The 23833-nt window shown below is 42.8% G+C and overlaps 2 protein-coding genes and 1 long non-coding RNA gene across 5 annotated transcripts; 1 reads left to right on the plus strand and 2 right to left on the minus strand.

Annotated features, from left to right (window-relative positions):
- Positions 1-348: 348 nt before the first annotated feature.
- Positions 349-7949, minus strand: LOC133507861 (uncharacterized). The gene is made up of 3 exons (XR_009796926.1): positions 7673-7949; positions 2233-2311; positions 349-403 (listed from the first exon to the last, which is right to left on the minus strand). It is a non-coding gene; the product is annotated as an uncharacterized LOC133507861 (long non-coding RNA).
- On the plus strand, positions 5305-16971 carry rdh20 (retinol dehydrogenase 20). 2 transcript variants are annotated; one of them, XM_061833377.1, is made up of 6 exons: positions 5305-5851; positions 7698-7796; positions 7912-8057; positions 8369-8500; positions 8596-8698; positions 16588-16971. In XM_061833377.1, exons 1-6 carry the CDS (start codon positions 5399-5401, stop codon positions 16876-16878), a joined length of 1224 nt encoding a protein of 407 aa, XP_061689361.1. In that variant the 5' UTR covers positions 5305-5398; the 3' UTR covers positions 16879-16971. The 2 variants fall into 2 exon arrangements, with proteins under 2 accessions (XP_061689361.1, XP_061689363.1); XM_061833379.1 differs by lacking the exon at positions 16588-16971 and having other exon boundaries at positions 5318-5851; positions 8596-8983.
- On the minus strand, positions 10573-23349 carry stau1 (staufen double-stranded RNA binding protein 1). Of its 2 annotated transcripts, none has more exons than XM_061833375.1 (15): positions 23141-23349; positions 20843-21113; positions 17995-18116; positions 17734-17890; positions 17452-17602; positions 17181-17352; positions 17012-17104; positions 15643-15855; positions 14333-14476; positions 14090-14236; positions 13924-13999; positions 13517-13836; positions 13312-13434; positions 11369-11448; positions 10573-11274 (listed from the first exon to the last, which is right to left on the minus strand). In XM_061833375.1, exons 2-15 carry the CDS (start codon positions 21039-21041, stop codon positions 11187-11189), a joined length of 2085 nt encoding a protein of 694 aa, XP_061689359.1. In that variant the 5' UTR covers positions 21042-21113; positions 23141-23349; the 3' UTR covers positions 10573-11186. The 2 variants fall into 2 exon arrangements, with proteins under 2 accessions (XP_061689359.1, XP_061689360.1); XM_061833376.1 differs by lacking the exon at positions 23141-23349 and adding an exon at positions 22865-22971.
- Positions 23350-23833: the final 484 nt, after the last annotated feature.

Here is a 23833-nt window from a genome sequence, read left to right on the forward strand (position 1 = left end):
TAAGAAAAATGACATTTCCTCCTCAGATGACTCCAAATGAAATAAATCAGATCACTTTACATTTTGATTAAGAATGGCCGACTTTCATCATTTAGTCTCTTGGTATTTACACAAAAGTTCTTTTTTGCAATTTAAAAAAAAAAAACTGTCTTTTGCCAACTGACACTGAGACAGTCTGAGCGATGAACATCGGATCAAATGATAGCGTTTTGTGACTTTCGGAACACCTTATATTGAAAAGAGAATTACAAATCATACACGAACAGGTTAAAAGGTTCCTACTTGCAAACATGTCCAGTGGAGGTCATATGAAGAGGAAACTGACGGCCAAAGGGCAAGAACTGGCCTTCATCCTCCCTGCACGTCGACATTGGGGGTTTCCCATAGCGTGCAACTGGGGAAGCTCCAGGGGGGTGGGGTGGGGTGGGGGGGGGGGAGAAGAGAAATAGTCAACTTTGCATCAATATGCTCAGCAATGTGGCCATCTGCTGGTAGACATGGCTTGTTGCTTGTCGCCACGAGCAGTTGCTTTTGTTTCCGAGAACGAAGCGTACAAACTCAAATGGCCTCAGTTGTTCAACCAGAGGGTTTCTTTGTCATACATCAGAATAATCCATCCATTTTCTTAGCCGCTTAGCCTCACGAGAGCCGCGGGGAGTGCTGTAGCCTATCCCAGCTGGCAGGGTACACCCTGAACTGGTTGCCAGCCAATCGCAAGGCACATTGAGACAAACAGCCGCACTCACAATCACACCTAGGGACAATTTAGAGTGTCCAATTAAGGTTGCATGTTTTTGGGATTTGAGAGGAAACCGGAGTGCCCGGAGAAACCCCACGAGAACATGCAAACTCCACACAGGCAGGGCCCGGGATTGAACCTGGGACCTCAAAGCTGTGAGGCTAACGCTTTTAAACTGAGCCACCGTGCCACCCTATCTGAATAATGTGAGTAGAAAATGAATAAAAGGCAGCTCACTCGAGAGAGGCTGGTCTCACACTCTTGGTTGTGTGGGAATTTTTAACATTCAATGACTTTATATGAGGAATGTAGTATTAGTGGACATTCTTCCCTTTTTTCACACATTTATTATTGCAAATATAAAAGAAAGTAATCCTCTTCATTAGACTCTTTGCAATCTGGCTGCAACACTCGATGGAATTCTCTAAAAATGTGTTGTAGGATGCGATGGTGGAAAATCAGGCCGGAGTTCAGAACTGTGAGGCCGACAAGCCAACCACGACTTCATCATTAAAAATAATATTTGTAATTGACAGTTTGGGCTCCATTAAAAACAAACAAAAAAATAATTAAGCACTTGACAATACCGGAGTACATTACGAGGCCTGTGAAGTGATGAAGTGGCTGGGCTCCAAAGATTTCCAGTGGCCCCCAAACGTCTCACGAAAACAGATTCATATTTTTTTCTTAGGATTTAAATCAATTATTACTATTAAAGTCTACATTCAGAAACAAATAAAACAAATGAAAATACTTAATTCATCATGATCTTTTTAAGTTTTCCCCACTCCCTTTTCATGCCACCGACTAGTCCATCTTATTAATGTGATTGTGCTGACTTGATTCACAAAGTGGGTCACGGTCATAAATGTGTTGGTGAGTTGTGAGGAAAATGAAGGGGAGTAATCCCGATGGAGAGAAGAGGAAAAGGAAAAGATTTTCATGGCGACAACAAGAGCCAGCGCTCTTGCTAGTTGCAGTAGCACTGCTGTAAGTGTCAACCTCGGATTTTTGCAACAGAACTAAAGTGGAGAATGATCCAAGTGATGCTTTTCCACCATGGAGGTAAGTAGAGCCCTATGATTAATGGTCAAATGACTAAATTATACTTGGAATTTTTGATTTTCTGCAGATAGATTGGGAAGAGATCCATTTTGAATCCATATATGGATTCTTGGCCAAGAGAGCTCAGACTTGGTCAGTTGGCCTTCCCTGTTCTCCTCACTAATTGGTCCCTTCGTCTCCAGTGGAGTTCTTGCGTCCAGCAGCCGGCGGCTGGCACTCAACCCCGATGGCCCTCCCTGAGGTGCCCCCATCCGGCTGGTGTGCGGACATGCGCTTAGCTGACACCTTTTGCTCGTGGAGCTCATCTTAAACTGCACATAATACCTAAAACAATTCACACGTAAAACCACTTTGAGCCAAGCTGCTTCGGGAATATTTTAAAGGTTGGAAAAGGTCAGTGATTTGTGCGAACTGCCCGGACGTGTTACCCAATTGTGTCGTCGCCATCGGGGATGTGTCACTTCTTCCTAGCGTTGCCATGGCCACCGCTGGTAATAAGAGCCGGGACTGCCCACAAAGAATCCATGATAATAACGTTAGTTATCAGCATGTCCTTCAATACTGGGCCACACAATGGACATTGAAATAAGCACGGAATGGTACAATCCTGTCTACTCGGAGGATGGACAAAAGGAGAAAATGAAGGTCAATTTCATATCGCGCCTGACTACATCAACTATGGAATGGGGCAAAATATTAAGAGTTGCTTTGAATGTAGAAAAGTCTCTTTTTCTTATCTTTGCTTTTCTTCTGTGTAGGCACAAGATGAGCTTTATTGGTTTACCGTAATTTCTAGTTTACAAGCTGCAATTTTCTTCACATGCTTTTTATACGGTGATTCGGCACTAGGGTTAGTGTGGCGTTAGCATTAGCGCACCTGGTTATAAGCCTCGTACACAGAAAGAGTTTAATGCTAGCGCCCCGCTAACGCCAGCGCCGCGCTAACGCTAGCCCCGCGCTAGCGTTAAACTCTGTGTACCGAGGTTTACAACCTGGTGCGCTCCGTAGGCTGGGAATTACGGTATTTAGTCTAAATACAATGGTGGCGCATTTTGGAGTCCAACTTGGAAAAATACAGTTCAAAAGACATCAGATATGGAACTTATCGCGACAAGGGTTCTGGTTGCTCAACGCAATATACTGTACTGTGGCACCTTAGATATGAGTGACCAAAGTTTTTCGATATAAGAGCCGTATTTGGGTTACTTTGTTCTGTTCTGACTTGTGAGCAAAAACAGAAATTTGAGCGCTGTACTAGAGCAGTGAACACAATGCAACTCATGTCACAACAAGGCTCTCCAATACATGTTCAACATGCCAAGGAATGTCGTAATAATTGTCAAGATCTGTTGATTTGCTTTGCAAACCACCAGAGCTGAACAAATCAAATACACCGCATTTACAGTAAATATACTGCACTCGTCACCTTTAACCTTTATAAATGCAAAGAAAGAAGATCAAATACCATAAAGATATAAAACTTGGGTTAAATGGGGAAAAAAAAAAAAAAACAGAAGTTTATGAGATGAGGCCATCAACAAGCCGGTTCACTCGCTCACTGTCTCCATGGCAACAACGCAGCTTAAAGCCGCTATGTGGTTGCTTAAAACTGATGAGAATTATCGGTGGCCTCTCGACTGATCTGCCCGCTGTGCGAGCACCTCAAACGCGTGAAAAGGGCGGATTAATGAAACACCTGTGGCCTGACCTTATTCATGCAAAAAGACTAACAGTAAAGTGAATGTATGGATGCGAAAGGCGCACATGAGTCTGAAAACATCTCAAAACACTTCATATGCTAAAGTTTCACTCCTATTACTACTTTTCTAAAGGGTAATCTGATCATCTAAAGTTGTTTGCATTTATAGTTCAAATTCTAAATAATAAATGAACTTATTCAAATGGGAAATTTCCATTCTGTGCCGAGACTTCCTAACATAGACCAGCGAACAGTGCTTGTGTCTTCTTTGTTCTTGTGTTGTTTGAAGAACATAATTGCACCTAAAATATTGTTTAAGTGGACCCTGCGCCCTCCTTGTAACTGTTCTCATGATGTGCTGCTGACCTCTTAGCTTGACCTTTGTCAAAGAGATCCTGATCTTGATGAGTTTTTAACCAGGATAAATGAAGCTTAAAAATACATAAAATTAAAAACACATTTTCAATATACCGTAATTTACGCTCTATAAACCGCAACTTTTTTCACACGCTTTCAACCCTGCGGTTTATACCATGATGAGGCTTATTTGTGCATTTTTTTTTCTAACGGCCGCAAGGGGACACTCGAGCGGAAAGGTAAGAGTTAGACCGGTGGAATATATGTGCAGAGGAAGTGACTTTTACCGGTGCGGCCGTGTGAGCGCTGCGCTAGCCTGTTACTCCCGTGTCTTAGTGACTTTTACCTTTTTCTTTTTTTTTTTTCAACGGCCCTGTTAGCGCAGCGCTAGCATTAGCGCCTTGCTAGCCTTAGCATTAATGTTAGCGCAGCGCTACCACGGCGGCGCTAGCGTTAAACTCTGTGTACCGTGTTTCTTTGTAAATACCTCCTGTTTCAATGTGCGTTTCAATGTTGGCACGTGCGGCTTTTCACAGCTGCGGCGTATGTATGCACCAAATGGTACTTCCTTTACAAATGTACTGGGTGAGCCTTATAATCTGGTACGCTCTGTAGGCCGGAATTACGGTATTCTAGTGTAATTCAATTCATATTCCAAATAAATGAAGCTTGAACATTGTAATGAACTACATACGGGATCAGTATGATTGTAAATGTTCTGTTAATACCAGAATAGAAAAAGAAATACCGTAATGGCCAATAAAAGTACATTTTTAGGGGGGGAAAGCCGAAAGAGCAAACAAAAACTCTCCGAAAATAGCGTGGCAGTCTTTATAACAACAAAATAAAGACTCACTGGTGTAATTTCATACACGCTTCACATGCCAAAGGCCGCAGGTAAAACAAGGGTGCCAGTGTTGGGAGAGAAAATCCTTCTTGGGGTGTAATACCACAGAGGTTTACGGTTCAAAAACATAATCTGCTTAGGCTCTCAAGCTGCCAATAAAACGCGGATATTTTTACACACCAAATTGACGATGTGAAGTGACAGGACCCTTAAGATTATTATCTGAACTTTTTCTTTGTTTTGTTTTGCATTAATTACATTTTGGGTTACGAAAGAACCAAAATACTGTATAAGATATTATTGCGACCTGCTTTTCTGTTCACATTAATACTCCACATTGGCTACCAAAGACGATTTTGCTGTTAATTTTAGTTGCGGGCGACCTAACGAACTGTCTGGTTCGTGTAAGTACACGTTTCATGTGTACATAAAAAATGTGACATCTCCTTGCAAAGACTTATATTCCATTTACTTGCAGGCTATTTTCCTTGATGGTACAAGTGCGTACATACATTGAGAGCTTAGAGCAGCAGTAATGAGGAGCTAAAGGCATTTCTTCTAATCTGGGAGGAGTGTTTAAAACCAGTAGGACGGAGGCTGAGGGCCACAGACGGCTCCGACAGCAGCTCGGCCGTCCCCACGAAGACACTCGGTCCTCTGAGAGCGTCGGCGAGAGCCAAGCCGAGCGATCATGATATTCCTCATGGACCTGCAGATGATGCTGCTGGACATGATTTACTTCATCCTACGCAACACACTGCGGGTCGTCCTGCGACCGCGGATCAAGCCGATCGACGGCGAGCTGGTGCTGATCACCGGGTCGGGAGGAGGCCTGGGTCGCCTCTTTGCCCAGGAGTTCACCAAGCAGGGCGCCGAGGTGGTGCTGTGGGACGTGGACGGTGCGGCCAACGAGCGAACGGCTAAGCTGGTGCGCGACCTGGGGGGCAAGGCGCACGCCTACACTGTGGATGTCACCGAAAGGGAGGACGTGTATCGTAATGCCGATCTGGTGCGGAAGGACCTGGGCCGGGATGTCACCATGCTGGTGAACAACGCCGGAGTGGTGGCTGGCGAACGGGTGCTGGACTGTCCGGACGAGCTCATCGAGAGGACCCTGAGGGTCAACTGTCTCGGACTCTTCTGGGTGAGATACACTACTTGAAGCATTTTTTTCTGTTAGCAAACTTTCTACTCTGACGTGAACAAAAGATGAACTACATCAAAACTGGTAATCCATCAATTTGTGTGTTCATATAATAATATGCGGAGGGGATTACATGGTTTCATGGTTACAGTAAAATGGCCCTATGGGAGAAACTATACTGTAACTATAATACGCACTGCAACCAAATTGATTTTTTACCAACGTCTGGGGTCACCCACATAACTTCCATGTTTTTCATGAAAACACCCCATTGTATGTACAGTGGTGCCCCGTGAGTCGAGTGACCCGTGACGTGAGCCGTCATTCAGCCGAATTGCCTGCTTTGACTTCCGAGCATAAATTTGTGATTGTTGGCGATGAAGAGAACTCAACTCATTTCGTAAAGATTTTTGAGGAGGAGGCTGGAGTGGAACGTGATGGAATAATTTTTTCCATTTCAAAAAGGGAAAGACGATTCGAGATGCAAGTATTTTGCGTAAGCAGTAAGGTTACAGAATTAAATTCATATTTCCAGGCACCACTTTCAATTCTTCCATTCCTAGTTTGGGAGTTAGTTAGTCCTTATTTTAGCTTTACTTACTTATTTATTAAACAGATTAATAAAGTCTAGACAATTGGTTCTCAATATTTGCCACCCGAGCAATTTTATTCGCGTGTGACTTTTGGACTTTGGTGGTGTACACAAATAAAATGTGTGTTGAACAGTGCCATAATTAGTGACTCCAGCAATACTAGAGTTGCAAGGCTGGTCCCCAAATAAAGTAAAGCCTCGGTTCTCGGACATTCACGTTTTCGAACAAATTGGTTTTCAAACGAAAATTTCGAGATTTTTTTTGGCTTGTGTTTTTGAACGAAAATTGGCACTCAAACACCCTTGTATTGCGCGCGACCAGATCAGCTGACCCACGACACGCTTTGTTGTTAATTCCAACGCCCCCGAAAAACCCCGGAAATAACATAATGCACGCAGTGCACCCAGCTGACCTGCCCACAAAGCGTTTCGTTATTGTCAATTCGAACGCCACCCGAAAAAAAAAAAAAAACGGAAATGACATAACGGGCGTGGTGCAACCAGTGCACTTTTGTTAATCTGTATAACGTAGCCTCTGTACACGGACGTATCCCGGTAGTGACTGTTGTTTTTCTTCTTATCAAGGACTACAGTATTAACCCCCAATCATGGCTCCAAAGAAGGCAAGTTGCTTGTTTAAAGCTATTCTGCACTTTTGTTAATAAAAAAAGTTTGTAAGGCTGGGGGCCAAGTCGCTACAGATACGGAAATGCACTCCCCTAGCGTACTCTACGACTAAACCATAAAATTGAAGCAAAAAATAAATATATTTCTTAAATTATTTTATTATTTAAAATATTCAAACTATACATGTATTTCTACTGTGCTGTTTATTATCAGGAAAAGCTAAAAAAATGCTTTAAAAAGGCAATTTTTTTTAGGCTTGGAACGCATTATTTCTTTTTCCATTCATTGTAATGGGAAACATCGATTTGGTTTTCGAACAAAACACTTCTCGAACCGTTTTCTGGAACGGATTGTGGTCGAGAACAGAGTCATCGCTGTACTAAATTAGGCAGGGTTAAGGGGGGAAAAAAAACAATGCAAAATATGTATTCATCCTCAGGGACTGGCACACAGAAGGTTATTGTTGCTAAAAATGTAGCACACCAAAACGATCCCCTTCCCAGCATTAGTCACAATCCTCTTAATGTGAAGCTGCTCATGCAACAAAAGGGTCCCTTCTTGTTGAGTAACATTCGGTTAAGTCACGGTTGAACATGACGTACCTCTACATTGCCGTGTGTGTACCAGACAGTGAAGGCCTTCCTGCCTCAGATGAAGGCCAAGGATCACGGCCACATCGTGACCATCGCCAGCGTGCTGGGCCTCTTCAGCACGGGCTGCGTCGAGGTAAACCGGGACTGAAGGACTATCTGCAACACAACTTCCAACATCACACAGCTATTTATGCTGCTTTTCAAAACAAATCTGGCATAAACGGCTGCGTTTCTTCCACCTGAGACAGGATTATTGCGCCAGCAAGTTTGCCGCGGTGGGCTTCCACGAGTCCCTTGCTCACGAGCTGCTGGCTGAAGAAGTGGAGGGGGTGAAGACCACACTGGTGTGTCCTTACATCGTGGACACCGGCATGTTCGAGGGCTGCCAGATAAGGTGTGTCACGCTTTTTTGCCAATTCCATACCAGTACAGCGGCGCTTAAAAGATACGAGTAACACAATTTGTGAGTTTTTCAACCCTACCAGCAATCGTTTGGGTGAAATTTTTGCTTTGAATTGGAAGCAACAATTTCAGATACATTTGGGAATTCAAGCTAATGCTACAACTTGATGTCAAACTAAACATAAAACAAAGACCTCCAAGCACCACTGTATTATATTTCTATAATTATCTACCTACAGACTACTGTGGCATTCCCATTTTTTTTTTTTTTAAATACAATTTTCTACTAAATTCTGGTGACAGAAAGGAGATGGAGCTCATCCTGCCTCCTCTGGATCCTCAGTACTGCGTGGAGCAAGCAATGAACGCCATCCTCATCGACCAGCCCCTCGTGTGCATCCCACGTCTTACCTACCTGCCTGTCCTATGCAGAGCGTCAGTGCCGCATCTCTTCCAGCTAAAAACGCTGACCGAAACCTGCCTCGTACCTGTACTTACATTTTTTTTTTTTTACCGTTATGTATTTTCAGGTTGCTGCCATGGGAGTCCAATGTGGTTTCGTATCGTTTCATGGGCTCCGACAAGTGCATGTATCCCTTCATTGACGCCAAGAAGAAGCAAATGTTAAATGGCGTCAACGCGCTTGGATAGGTTTCTTGTCCTTGCAAAAATGAAAACATAACATTTCATACAAAATGTCAGTTTGCAATGCCAGATGAAATGAGAGAATTGGGCTACTTTCAGGATTGGCTACTCATAGACTCAAGGTCAAAACTTTGCAGATGGCGAGATGACGACTCAGGCAAGTGTTCATCAGCCCTACAGTTTTATTCAATCCAAAGAAAAAAGCAAATAATGGAAGCCTGTAACTTCTGTTTATAAAATTAAAGTGACCTCCATTATCTTAGTGTTTCCCGACCATTGAGTCAAGTCACATATTTTAACCTTGGTAAAATCTCACCATACACCACCAAAATAAACTTTGCACAAAGTATACTGTATATACTGACATTTGCAATACTACAAAATACAACGAAAATGTGGCTACATGGATCATTTGTACCCTCTGCCATCTGTTATCATAAAACGCCACTAGCATAGCAAGGTGAACAAAGATTAGATGACATTTTCCGACAAATTGAGTCCATTCGCATGTGCACACCGCGCAGCTCTCTTGGCACATACTTGCTGTGCTACTGGCATCATCGGGGCATTTGAGGGCAATGAAATGAGTTCCCCCACTCCCCTTGCAATGAAGCCTTTACCAGCATCTTCTTTTTCATCTATACATAAATTTTATTATTCCAACCACTAACTATGAGATGAAGATAAGCCTCAAACCAAAATAAAAATATATAAATGAACTAATACCTATCGTGCTGTGAAACGGACAATAGTAAACATAAAGTGTTCATCACTGTGCGTAAGGTCTCTCGTGTAAAAAAAAAAAAAGTACCGATATCTAGCTTAAGATGGCTTTTCTTCTGCTTGCTCTCATTTCACCGATGTACGATGACAACGGAGAAATATGTTAGAATAGTACAGGACATCTATGAGGGCAGAAGAATAGCGGTGAGATGTGCTGTAGGTCTGTCAGAAGACTAAGTTGGAGGTGGGACTGCATCAGGGATCCGCGCCGAGCCCCTTCCTGTATGCTGTAGTAATGGATAGGCTGACAGATGAGGTTAGACTGGAATCCCCTCAGACCATGATGTTTGCAGAATGATATTGTGATCTGCAGTGAAAGCAGGGAGCAGGCGGAAGAACAATTAGAAAGATGGAGGTAAGCACTGGAAAGGAGAGTCATGAAGATTAGCCACAGTAAAACAGAATATATAGGGAGGGTGGACGACTTCAAATACTTGGGGTCAACCATACAGAGCAATGGTGAGTGTAGTAAGGAAGTGAAGAAACGGGTCCATGCGGGGTGGAACAGCTGGCGGAAGGTGTCTGGTGTTCTCTGTGACAGAAGAGTCTCCGCTAGGATGAAGGGCAACGTTTTTAAAAACAGTGGTGAGGCTGGCCATGATGTACAGATTAGAGACGGTGGCACTGAAGAAACAACAGGAAGCAGAACTGGAGGTAGCAGAAATGAAGATGCTGAGGTTCTCGCTTGGTGTGAACACGTTCGATAGGATTAGAAATTAGCTCATTAGAGCGACAGCCAAAGTTGGACATTTTGGAGACAAGGTTAGAGAGAGCAGACTTCGATGGTTTGGACATGTCCAGAGACGAGACAGTGAGTATATTGGTAGAAGGGTGCTGATACGATGGAGCCGCCAGGCAAAAGAGCGAGAGGAAGACCAAAGAAAAGGTTGATGAATGTGGTGAGGGAGGACATGAGGACAGTGGGTGTTAAGAGGATGCACGAGATGGGCTTAGATGGAAAAAGATGACACGCTGTGGCGACCCCTAACGGGACAAGCCGAAAGGAACAGAAGGATGACAACATTTGGGTCCACCATTCACCGATTTTGAAAGAAAAAAAAAAGACAAGATAGCATGTGTATTTTGTGCGTAATAGCGCGCAGGTTTAATTATCTTGAGGAGACAGGAGGGCTGACATAAATGAGGGAGAAGGGAGTTAAGACTGCCCAACCACGCACAGTGGATACATCACGTTTACGTCACACGCTACAAATAAAGTAACACTTTTTTTCCCAGCCCTCCATGATAAATGTCGGTAAGCACGTCACTTATGGTTTTTGAACAAAAGCAATGCAAGAACATCGACAGCTGCACCCTAGACCAGGATTAGGGAGGACAACAAAATTGGACTCTTTTTTTTTTTCAATGAACAACCTTAAAGGGTTAATAACATAATACCTAAAAACAAGCATCAACAGGACATATTTCACAGTTTATCCCTCCAAGTGACACCCCAAAGCCCTGGCTAGGGTGCAGCTATTTCCACGAGAGAACAACAAAAGAATGTACAGTTAAACAACATCAAGGAGCGCAAAAACCAAAATGTTCAATTGTTTAAATGTGAATACGGTGCAAAGGTGAAAATGACTGACGTTTTGAGTGCGCACGGCCGCCAAAATGTGTCTGCAGCGTTTTGGAACACAGTGTCTTCAAGTTTACTCTCCTGCTTTTACACTCCAGCCACCGCGACGGTCTAAATGCCGCCGTCCAGTGGCGGGGCCAGTGTGCTTGAGTTCGCCGCTTTGGGGTGCAGCTCCACCTCAACCTCTTGTTTGCCGCATCTGTGGGGGGAAAACAAGCCCGGTTAGCGAACAGCGGTTTACACGGACATGTTGAAGTCTGCCTAGATGCTCTCAAGAAAGGAAGCTCACTTACCCAGAGGCTGCTCCGTTTGCTGTTCGCTCGTTTGATAGCTGGTCGTACTCTGAGAGCAATTTCAAAATATTAAGTGCAGCCTGTAATGGGGAAGAACACAACATTTGAAATGTAAATGACTGCTGGTTACATACAGGTAAACAGACAATGCACAAACTATTATTACTTCAGGTAGTTGTCTGCTTGTACGGTAAAACCTCCAAAATCTAAGTTAGTGGTAAAATTAAAATTTCTATCAAAATGTAAGAAGCACACTCTTGAACTGTGGAAGTTTTTGTACTAGCTTGAAACTAAGAATATTTCACTTTTGTGTTTAAAATCCAACTGTGCTTGACTACATAGTCATATTAGTTTAATTTTATGAATCAAAGGGTTGATTTTAACATTTATATTGTGATTTATCAGAGAAATCAGAACATTATAAAATATATAACAACACTAACTTTACGCCAAAACGTGCAGCCTTACTGAAACTTATAAAAAATTAAAAAAAACTTAGACATCAGAAAGATTTTTTGTAGGAGGCCCCATAGCTCAGTGGGTAGAGCGTGAGTTTGGCAAACCAGGGGTTGTGGGTTCATATCCCACTGGGGCCTCCACTCCACAAAGGGGTTGCGTCAGGAAGGGCATCCAGCGTAAAAACTGTGCCAGACAAATATCAGCGTTTCGGGACAAGCCGAAAGAAACTCACTTTAGAAAATCCTGTACGTACTGTAGTGTCTTTTTACATGCCTGCCCCCTTTAAGAGGCAGGGCCTGGTGGGGCAATGTTTGATGTCAACTGCGTGAGAATCCCCAGAGTGTCTTACACACTATATTGTCCTCCTGGTGTTCAACAAATTGCGTATTATTGGTAAATGTAGCTCTTTTTCTCTACGCGCGAGGGTATTACAGTAAGTAAGTAGATAGTAGTACCCAGCTATTTGGTGGGTTAGGGACCACGAAGAGTGAGAATCCCCCAGATAATTCCCGGCCATTACAATTGCATTGATTTTTCTTTTTTATTCCAAAAATTGTTGAATAAATGGGGACAAAACTCTAATAAGCATTGCTGGGGTTGGCCCCCCCCCCCCCAAAAAAAAAAGTGTGTGTGGGAGGGGGAAGAAACAATTTTGGGTGAAAAAAAAAATTACTTTGTAACAAAATTCGTGCAAACAATGAACTGTGATATACTCTTGCAGGTGTACATTGTGCTTAAAAGTATTTTAGGATCCTTATTTCCCTGATCCACTACACCAGGGGTCACCAACGTGGTGCCCGCAGGCGCATAGTTGCCCGCGAGCCCCACTTAAGGCGCCTGCGAGGCATGTTCTAAGAATAGCACAGGTCACAAATTGTTATTATTTGTGCTTTCAATTTGAATCTGACTTTCTTACATTAATGACATTTTAAAAATAATGTCATATAAAGTATTTATATATTTGTAATGTATACGCTGTTTTGTTATTTTGGAAGTCTGTTGCATACAGGTCAGTTAGCCCTTCATATGATCGGTACTCATGCAGTAGCCCTAAGCCACAAAAAGTTTGGCGAGTCCTGCAATACACAATAGCCGTGAACTAGGTGACAGTAGGAATTAACCTTTCATTTCCATTTTCATAATGCATCTGTCATGCGGGGGTTTGGAAGAGTACAGGACAAATGGGAGTTCAAGTCCAATGTTATTATAAAACGGTGAACTTGTCTTTCTACTTTTATGAGAATGCTGCACGGAAAAAAAAAACAAAAAAAAAAAACAACAACCTCTAAACAACAAGAGAACAACTTGAAAAATGTCAATTCGAGAAGGACAGATTTCTATTTCCTCCCCGGTCAAGAATTGTTATTCAGGGGGCATCGCCAAAGGATTGTGTGCCTCTGTAAGCAATACAACTTTGAACTGTACACTGTTTGGCGTTTTCACTGTACTAGTACAGGAATGAGCTCACGTATCGATTGTCCTACCATATCATGACAGGATTCTACGTCTTTTCCCATTCCATGGCTGATGAGCGGCGAATGGGAGGAACAGTTAATGAGCGATACAAACTCATTTTTATTATTTTTAGGAAAATCTTTGTATTCCACCTGTAAGCAAATGAGAATGTTTAGCGTCATGCACACAAGACTGCGCTGATTTGAGTGGCTAAAAGGCTTTGAAGACGGCTACCTGCAGACCCTGCACAGACGCAAGGTAAGCGAGTTGTTCCGAGGGCCTGGTGAGCGGCCCGTGGGGCGTCTGGGTCAGGATATTTTTGCTCTTCAGAATAGTCTCAGCAGTCTGAGAGGTGCCGGCGTATAGCAGTTCATTGGCAATTATGGCCGTGACGGTGGCCTTGCCCGGGTTGGGTGTTGCTCGTGTGTAGTCCTTGGCCTGCGGTCCTTGGCAGGCCCCGACCGCTTGAGCCACCTCAGGTACCATGGGTAGGATCCCCGCAGGAAGCTGCTGGTGGCTCAAGTAACGCAATCGGAAATCTTCCTCCTTGGATCCTGTAAGATTTGGTGGGGCGGGGGATGGGGATGTGACCTAACACAGATGACAGAAACAATTTGTACATTCCAACCACTACCACTCACCCAAAGGCACCGAATTCACAGAGCAGGGCTCAAAAAATGTCACTTTGCGTCCGTCACCAGGTTTTTTCACGGGGGTCTGAAGATTCCGCAAAGGACACACATTCATGATTAAACATACAAACACGGCTGTGCTTTTAGATGACCTAAAAAAGTTACGAAAAAATACCCTATCTTCAGTTTTAAGTGCCGGTTTAGGCGGTTGAGGTTGAGGCACTTTGTAACCGAGAATCTCCAACATTTTCTCTGCCGCGTTCTTCTTGGCCACCTTTTTGCTCGGGCCCATGCCCTCTGCAGACTGGCCACACACTCTCACCTAGAACAAAAGCGTGCCGGCGACAGGCATGGAAAAAAAAAAAAAGGTGAAGATGCTACGACGGATGAGTGACATGAGTTTCTGCCACGGACTCACTTGCATGACGAACTCCCGACGCCGGGGCAGTCCTCTTTCCGTCACCATGCTGTATTCTGGCTCCCTCTCCTTCTTAGCCTGTTGGATCTGAGCCAGACGACTGATGGGATTCATTCCCTGGCCGTATTCCGGGCTGGTCTGCAACTGTGGGCAACACGTGGGATTATAACTTAGATTCGACTTAGATGAAAATGTTTTTTTTTTCTCTTGGAGAATGTTGTCATTATGTCCTCAAGCAACACAAGCATAAAATTATTTAATTACTTGTCAGAGGAAGACAGTCATTTAGGATCAAGTAAGTAAATGATCTGCAGATAAAATGAAACAGGAAAGCCTTGTTTAAGTCTTTAATGAAGTCGTAAATATCAAATTTGGAGCTTATGAGGTCTGACTATGAAACAAAACACCTGTCAGTCAGATGTATTCATATGATGTAATGTTCAATAAAGCGAGGCAGAGTCATTTTGAAATTTACAACTGAAGAAACCTTTTGAACCAAAGGAGAAACATCTTGAGCAATCAAGAAAAAAAAGTCCAATCGCCTCAAATCAAACTTTTCAAGTCATTCCACATTTTTGTAAAACATCCATCCATCCATTTTCTTTTGACACTTATCCTCAAGAGGGTCGCGGGGAGTGCTGGAGCCTATCCCAGCTGTCAACGGGCAGGAGGCAGGGTACACCCTGAACTGGTTGCAAGCCAATCGCAGGGCACATGGAGACAAACAGCCACGCTCACAATCCCACCTAGGGGCAATTTAGAGTGTCCAATTAACAAAACATAAAAACTGCAAAACATAAACACCGACAACACAGACTGTGGGTGAGGGAGTGCCTGTCGCTTGACTGCTTTATTTCATGCGTCATCTCATCAAAAATTTGTAAGATCTAGTTGCATTATTCCCTAACACTTGACGAAGGCACTTAAACGTGATGACATTTATCTATTCCACCAGTTTATGTTTTTCCTTTTTATTTTAACAGCAAAGGTAATACAAACGTCCTTTTTTCCAAACTATGTTAAATTAATTCACAATAAATAATGACTAATTGGCCATTAATTTGCTTAATTTAATGGATCAAGCATATTAGCTACAGTTGTGCCACGATTAAAAAAAATATATGTTTTTTTCCACTAATTTGAGTGGATAAAGGAGATATTTTGCTTTTTTTTTTTTCGATTGATTTAAAGTCACTTAATGTTGGCATCCTTTAGTCAAAATAACCCAAAGAGCACCAAGAATGATAGAACATGTTTTAACCTCAAGTTTCTTTGAAACTCTTTAACGTGCAACATTTTAATAAGTATACCTTGATGATGGATTTTGTTTTCTTCTTGATGCGCGGCAGCGTCTTCTCCATGCTGGCTATGTGCGGTAGCCTCTTCAAATCCCCGAGCACGGCGGCAGCTGCCAACTTCTTGGCGATCTTTTTACTTTTACCTTCTCCCTCTCCAGTGAACTCTCCCACTGCGACACGCACTACAAAGCTCTTGATGTGTGGTGGGCCTTCTTCTTTTAACACCTGGATAACACAACGATACGGACAAATTGGAAGCACCCTGCCAATAAGCCACTGATTAAAAATGTCTTATTTTTCTTTCAGCTTGTCCCGCTAGGGGTCGCCACAGCGTGTCATCTTTTTCCATCTAAGCCTATCGCATGCATCCTCCTCTCTAACACCCACAGTCCTCATGTCCTCCCGCATCACATCCATCAACCTTTTCTTTGGTCTTCCCTCGCTCGTTTGCCTGACAGGTTAGCACCCTTCTACCAATATACTCACTCTCTCGCCTCTGACACAAACCATCAAAGTCTGCTCTCTCTAACCTTGTCTCCAAAACATCCAACTTTGGCTGTCCCTCTAATGAGCTCATTTCTAATCCTATCCAACCTGCTCACTACAAGCGAGAACCTCAACATCTTCAGTTCTGCTTCCTGTTGTCTCTTCAGTGCCACCGTCTCTAATCCGTAAATCATGGCTAGCAAAGACTCTTCTGTCACATAGAGCACCAGACACCTTCCACCAACTGTTCCACCCCGCTTGAACCCTGCTTCCTGTTGTCTCTTCAGTGCCACCGTCTCTAATCAGTACACACGGCCAGCCTGACCACTGTTTTATAGACTTTGCCCTTCATCGTAGCTGAGACTCTGTCACATAGATCACCAGACACATTCCGCCAACTGTTCCACCCTGGACCAACCTTTCTTCACTTCCTTACCACACTCTCCATTGCTCTGTATTGTTGACCCCAAGTATTTGAAGTCGTCCAACCTCGCTATCTCTTCTCCCTGGAGCTTCACTCTTCCTCCTCCGCCCCTATCAAACATGCACATACATTCTCTTTTACTTCGGCTAAACTTCACTCCTCTTCTTTCCAGTGCATGCCTCCATCTTTCTGATTTTTCCTCCACCTGCTCCCTACTTTCACTGCAGATCACAATATCATCTGCAAACATCATGGTCCAAGGGGATTCCAGACTAACCACGTCTGTCAGCCTATCCATTACTGCCGCAAACAGGAAGGGGCTCAGTGCGGAACCCTGATGCATTCCCACCTCCACCTTAAATTCTTCTGATACACCCACGGCACAACTTACAGCTCTTCTGCTGCACTAATACAGGTCCTGTACTAGTCCAACATATTTCTACGCCACACCAGATTAAAAACGTGTAATACCTCAAAATTTACAGGTAGATTGCGCTTCAGTGCAATCTCAAACACTTGACTGATTTCTGACTTGTTGAGATTTTCTTCGGGCTCTTCATGTACCTGCGAGAGAGAAAAAAAGCAATGAAGACTGACTGACTCAATTGGTTCACTAAAACGCTGACTGCACTCCTCTTACATCTGGCATTTTCTGCAATATGGGCTCCTTCTGCAGCACTTTAAGTGCCTTCACAGCGGCATCCTGCTTGGCGAGCTGCCGCGTGCGTCCCCTCCCGATAAACTGCTGGCGTCCGATGGACAGTTCCATGTGGTAGATCATTGGTCCCACGGGGGCAAATGGGTAGTAGTAACTGGACACACAATTAATGGTGTGTTTCTTTCATAAATTAAAAAAAAAAAAAAAAAAGACATTGGAGGGTAGATATGAAATGCAGATGGACCAAACGTACTGTTGCATAGAGCGCTGATATGGGCCTCCGAAGCGGACACCGTAATTCATGTTTGGTGGTCTCATCGGGTATTGGTCGATGGGTTTGTATATGGGCTTTTTACAAAGTTTCGAGCATAATGCGTTCAACTCCATGATCTGAATCATACCATCTGCCAGGAAAAGAAAAGCCCACACACAAAAAAAAAGCAACCAATCACGACAAGCAGAAAAGAAAAACATATTTAAAAAAAAAAAAAAAAAAAAAAAGATTTGTCATGAGCATAGAATGGAAGAGGCCCACCTGGGTTCCTGCCTGTGTGGCGTGGTGTCCTGATGGTGGGCTTGGGAAGTACAGTATGAGCCAGGGCAGACGTAGCGGCAGAATGCTGGGCCTTCTTGATGCTGGTCCCTTCGGCGTCCCAGTGCTGATTTCCCAGTGTGAGTCGCACTGAGAAAATCTGGTGAGAATAAGGGACGTTACAAGCGCTTGATTTTTAAATAATGATAAAAAAAAAAAAAAAAAACAACACAAGTTTGCTTTTGAAAAAAATTCCCAACATACTTTGGAATGAGCCGGCCCTTGCTCGCTCAGTAGCTTATACTCAGGTTGGAGCTTGTTGAAACGGGCTAACTCATTCACCAAACACATGGGGGTCTTCTCTTTAGGGTTTGCCATGTTGGATACTGGAAGAACATAAAAGAAAAATAATCATAATAACTGGGAAAACTCCATAAATGGCTAAAAGATACCACACTTATCCAATGAGTACAGTGCAACCTTTGAAGTCTAATGTTCATGAATATGTACAGTTCAGAATTCAACCGAATTACGAGTTTTTTGGAAGTTTGGGGAAAAATGGATCACAAAACCTTGGAATTTAACTTTAGCAACGCACTAGATGTTAGAACCACATGATACATAAAAAATATATATACATATATTATACAGTATATACTTAGGAAGCCTTCATTGGATAATGTTGGACCAAAGCTCAGATCTGAGGATCGAAGGATTTTGGATAACAGTTGTGTTTTTCTTTGACTGGTTATTCTAAAAGGTAGGTTGCGAACTATACCTGCAACAGAGGAAATCTGCAAACTGCCATTATATATCATATTTTTAATACAGTACTTCATGTACAGTGTATCCACAAATACCAACATAGAGCATGTTCTGTGATAGTATTATTTTCGTTGACTTGCTGTTGCCATCCACATATAGTGTCCCTGCCTTTAAATGTCAGGCCTCACCTGTTGAGCGACATGAAAATGAGTGGATGAAGATGTACACGATATTCATTACATTTATGAAATGATTCGTTACTGGGGGACATTCTTTTTTCACTTTTCCACACGCTTTTTGCTACATGAGTTGGGAGTTAAAGTACCGGTAAGTTTGGAAAAATGACACCAAACTCCAGCAATATATAGTTACAGTTTTTTTTTTTTAATTTAGCAATCCATTCAACTCACAAAATCTGAATCATGATATTGGAACCAAGTCCAAGATGTGACCTTGAGTATGAATTTTTGAATATTTTGAGAGAGTTGAAATGCGTCTAGTGTAAAAGAGTTCTTTCAACTTCTTTGGTCCATTATTGTCAATATGAATGTTAAAGTCTCCAGTTATAGCAGAATGATTGTAGTCAGTACAAATAGCTGACAGCAGTTCTGCAAAACCAGGGATGAGTTTATAATGGGACTGGCAACACTGATGCGTCGAAACGTGCCAAGCTCACAGCACCAAACCCTGTGCCTGTGCGCATATTGCTTTAAGAAAAAAGTCACCCGCCAAATACAGCCCCTGCATCGTTCAGAATTTTCACTGCATGACGCTATGCCAAATTGTGTTTACCAGGAAGCAGCTCTGTCAACAGGCTGCATCTCTGCTAAAAGAATCACGGCTCTTTGGGGGCACAATTCTTCCTTTTAGGCTACTGTGCTCTGGAACCGAGTGGGACCAGCTTGGTGTCATATCTCCCCCAATACTATCAGTAAATTCGGATTTTTAAACGTTCTTGTTTCATCCTGTTCCACCCTGTTTTTGCGTCGATCGATTAGAATTAAAATCATTTTTGAAGTGACTTTAATTTAAATGGTAGTTAATGAAAATGAAACATTTGTTTGACTGGACCATCCTAAAAGCACCTCATCAGCACAGAACAATCGAGCCATGGAAAAGTCACAAATAAACCCAGAACACAAGCGAAAAAACATTTCACCAACCTCATCAGTACCTTGTGAGCATGTTCACCAAAACTAGAGGAATTGCTATAAAAAGAGGAATCGCCTGACTGCCAAAACGCTATTTTTATTTTAGTTTTTTTAAACTCCCTTCCTCAAGGACAAGTGCTCGTGTGTGCACTTTCATTTTTGTCATAAAACCCCACATAAAAAAGATTACTTCCTTCCTTATTCTGTCAGAAAATGATTTTCCAAAACACAAGTACATAAGCGTCGCACAATCACAACACTCTGTTGACATTTTTCCAGTATACATGAAGATATTTTAAACTTAGATTAAGATATAACATACAATAACCTGAAAAACATTGGATATGGTCGCTTGCAATCATGTTTAACAGCAGCTGTCCACACCATAGCAATAGTTTGGCATCCTTCTTTAAAAATGAGCATTATATCATATTTTTATACATATGTTAAGAGTGCACACTTGTCTTGTTTCTTTCGGCTAGTCCCTTTCGGGGTCGCCACAGCGTGTCATCTCAGATGAATGCACATATTTGTTTGGCACAATTTTTTACGCCGGATGCCCTTCCTGACGCAACCCTTCTCAGGATAGCGTATTTACCGTAATTCCCGGCCTACAGAGCGCACCTGGTTATAAGCCTCAGCCAGTACATTTGTAAAGGAAATACCATTTGGTACATACATCCGTCGTAGCTGTGAAAAGCCGCAAGTGCCTACTTTGAAACCCACAATCAAGCACTAGATATTTACAAAGAAACATGGTACACGGAGTTTAACGCTAGCACCACTGCACTAACGCTAACGCTGTACTAACAGGGCTGGTTAAAAAAAAAAACATACCTTTAAAAATCACTGAGACATGGCAGTAACGCGCTAGCACAGTGCTAACAGGGCCAGACCGGTAAAAGTCCCTTCCTTGGCACATATATTCCACCGGTCTCACACATTTTATTAATTAATAATTATTCATTAATAATATTAGTACTTTATCTTTTCCGCTCAAGTGCCCCCTTGCGGCCGTTAGAAAAAAGGCACAAATTAGCCGCATCACCGCACAAACTGCAGGGTTGAAAGGGTGTGGGAAAAAAAAAGTCGCAGCTTATAGGCCGGAAATTACGGTAATAAATTTTTTGCAGATTTCATGGATTCATTAGAGTGACCGTTTGAACAAGGAAAATATTAGGCACAAACAAACACACCTGTGATGGCAGTGTAGGGAGTGGCTGAGCCTGCAGGGAGAGCGGAGCTCCTGACGGGCTGGCTGGCGCTCTCCGACGCCAACGTGCTGGCGGCACAGGGGATGCTGAAGCCGAGCTGAGGCTGAGACTGCCCAAGCTGAAGTGGGGCGGCGGCGGCAGACATGGGACTGGCCGGACACTGGAACTGGAGCTGGGACATCCTTGCTGCTGTGGCTTTGTCAGGGAGAACGCCTTTGATAAGAAGTTTCCGATGTAGCAATGATGGGGGGAACTGTAGATAGGAAAGAGCGTGATAAATATTTTGCTGATGAGACTATGCCTCAGCTGTAGGGTTGCACAAAGACCTGGCACAAAAAATAAAACCCACATGAAAAAAAGGGTAACAGTGGTACCTCTCCTTCAAATACCAATTTATTCATTTATTTTTTTTTAATGCAGCAACAACCCTCCCAAAAACTGGGTCTGAAGTGAGCTGCACATTTTTACACGGGTGCAAGATAAAGAATGTGAGACAAAAAATGGCTACAAACTCTCACATTGCTGGGAACCTTCAAGAGAAACGCAGCGTAATTTGATACTATGTTGCCGACATGGCCGACCTTGCGGATGCTCACATACACGGCAAAGCCTAATATAAAAAAAAAAAATAGAGAATTTGAAATTGTTTCTTTTAGTGTTTTAATCATGGTATCCTTTCTGTACTGGTACTAAGGTCTTTATGCAAACATAGTATCGAAGTCAATGTTTTGGTACAGTATCGAAACACTACTTACCTGTATAAATTGGAAAGTTGGAAAAAAGTTAATGCAAGAGAAAAAAAATTTTCAAAGCTTATTTGGGATCATGAGAAATAAAACTAAACCCAACAGATAAAAAAGAAATACAAACAAAACTTTGAATAATTTCAACCTCATGCTCCTCTGAAAAAGCATGCTGGGGGGGAGAGATATAATTCAGAATTTTGTGACGCAAGCCCTTGCAGAATTTGAGCCCTGGTGGATCAGCTGCAAAGCGTTGGCCTTGCAGTTCTGAGGTCCCGGGTTAAATCCTGGACGCCCCTGTGTGGAGTTTGCATGTTCTCTCCGTGCCTGCGTGGGTTTTCTCCCAGTACTCCGGTTTCCTCCCACATCCCCAAAACATGCAACATTAATTGGACACTCTAAATTGCCACGAGGTGTGATTGTGAGTGAGTTGTTTATCTCTACGTCTCCCTGATATTGGCTGGCAACCAGTTCAAGGTGGACCCCGCCTCCTGCCTGTTGACAACTGGGATAGGCTCCAGCACTCCTTGTAAGGATAAGCAGCTGAGACAATGGATGGATGGATGGATTTACACTGTGTGAACAATCTTGAGCAGACATTTTCAAAAGTTGAACGATGCCAGAAAATTCTTTCATAGCTGAAACATCATAGAATACATTAGTGGCACGCTCAGGTACCAAAGGGAGAGAAATGTGATGACAAGAACATGCCTGGGAAATTGTTAAGATTTGCACCTTTTAAGAGACGCCGCTGAGAGTCTAAATCCCAAAAACACAACTGTGTGTAGACTTTACGAGGCTTGACATTTGAAAGTTTCCAGCGTTGCTAATAGTCTTTGATGTCTTGCATAATGATAATACAAAGTGTAATTCTGACAAATGGACCACAAGGTTTTAAAACAGTTATGAACATTATTATTTTGACACGCACAAGGATTTTCCCTCCAACAATAAATTCTTTTTTTCCTCAGAGGTACACAAATGTCAAGTGTTCAATTTCCTTCTCCCGAAAAAAAATCGATTAACAACTGACCCATGAACAATCGTAGATATCGGCAAAAAATTTTGAATGAACTCTCTCATTATGTGGGAGGGCTCGACAGCGAGCTAGCCGGATCCTGCAAATTGTAGTTTAAATGAATTGCATGTATTTGTCATTGCACGCGCAACATCACGTTTTACATGACAATAAGCAAAAATTGTTTTGAAACGAGTCCACCGGGTGACTCCTGCTCTCCAGACCACGTTGGAGCTACTTTACCTAGGGTCCCACAAGCTAGTGGTGCAGGTAACCACATCAGAACCTTGCTTCTAGTATCGCATTCATGACAATTTAAAGCGCGTCAGTTATGTCAAGGTAAAGCAGCACCAACAGCCAAGAAGATGCAGCGGCTGACATGTTCCCCCCCCCACACAGGTAGGAGTGTATTCTCATTTTTCTCCCCCCTCCCGCCCCCCACCGGAGACCCGAACAGTCGACAAAAGTGGCTAGCTATGCTACGTCAGCCTCGAAAGTCTGCATGATACAAAGCCTCACCTTTATGTCCTCCTGTCAGATTTAAAGCTGCTCAACTGAGCGCACTTGTTCAAATGTCGTCCCAATTACTCAATGGCCACTTTTAGGGGCTCATCTATGTTATTTTATTAAATCAAAATGTGGGCAATTGAGAGGTAGACATGGCTCGACAAGGCAAACACTAAAGAGAATGGCCCGATGTAGAGTCCGGATTCAGGAAGTGACGACATAGCAAGCGAAAAATACTTCCAAAATAAACTAGTATGCACATACAGTCTTCCTTTTCCTGACAGTGTTCCTAATTTCACCTCAATCGGTCCGCGGACTAATAAACTGTTAATAAAGTTTTCATTTTGGGGGAACAAATAATTACATGTAAACTTTGTATTACTCTTCAATGTGGTTTATAATAAACTCATTTATTCCCTTGTTTGGAATATTGCCCGGGAAAAGTCTAAACTCGAGCACATTTGCTTTAAACTCCAGTCATCTTAAAAAAAAAAAAGTTATGTCTGCTGTGGAAACAACCACAACACTATAGGGTTGTTTTTTTTTTGCTCTGCCATGTTCCACACTTGACATCATCACTTTTGCTTTCAACTTTACAGATGGAATGCCCGCTGTGGAAATGACAATGATAGAAAAGATAATAATTATGGAGTACGGTGTAAGTCATTGTACAAAAAGGTTTTGGGGACAAAAAAAAAAAAAAAA

The sequence above is a fragment of the Syngnathoides biaculeatus genome, chromosome 10 (assembly GCF_019802595.1).
Source record: "Syngnathoides biaculeatus isolate LvHL_M chromosome 10, ASM1980259v1, whole genome shotgun sequence".
Taxonomy (NCBI): domain Eukaryota; kingdom Metazoa; phylum Chordata; class Actinopteri; order Syngnathiformes; family Syngnathidae; genus Syngnathoides; species Syngnathoides biaculeatus.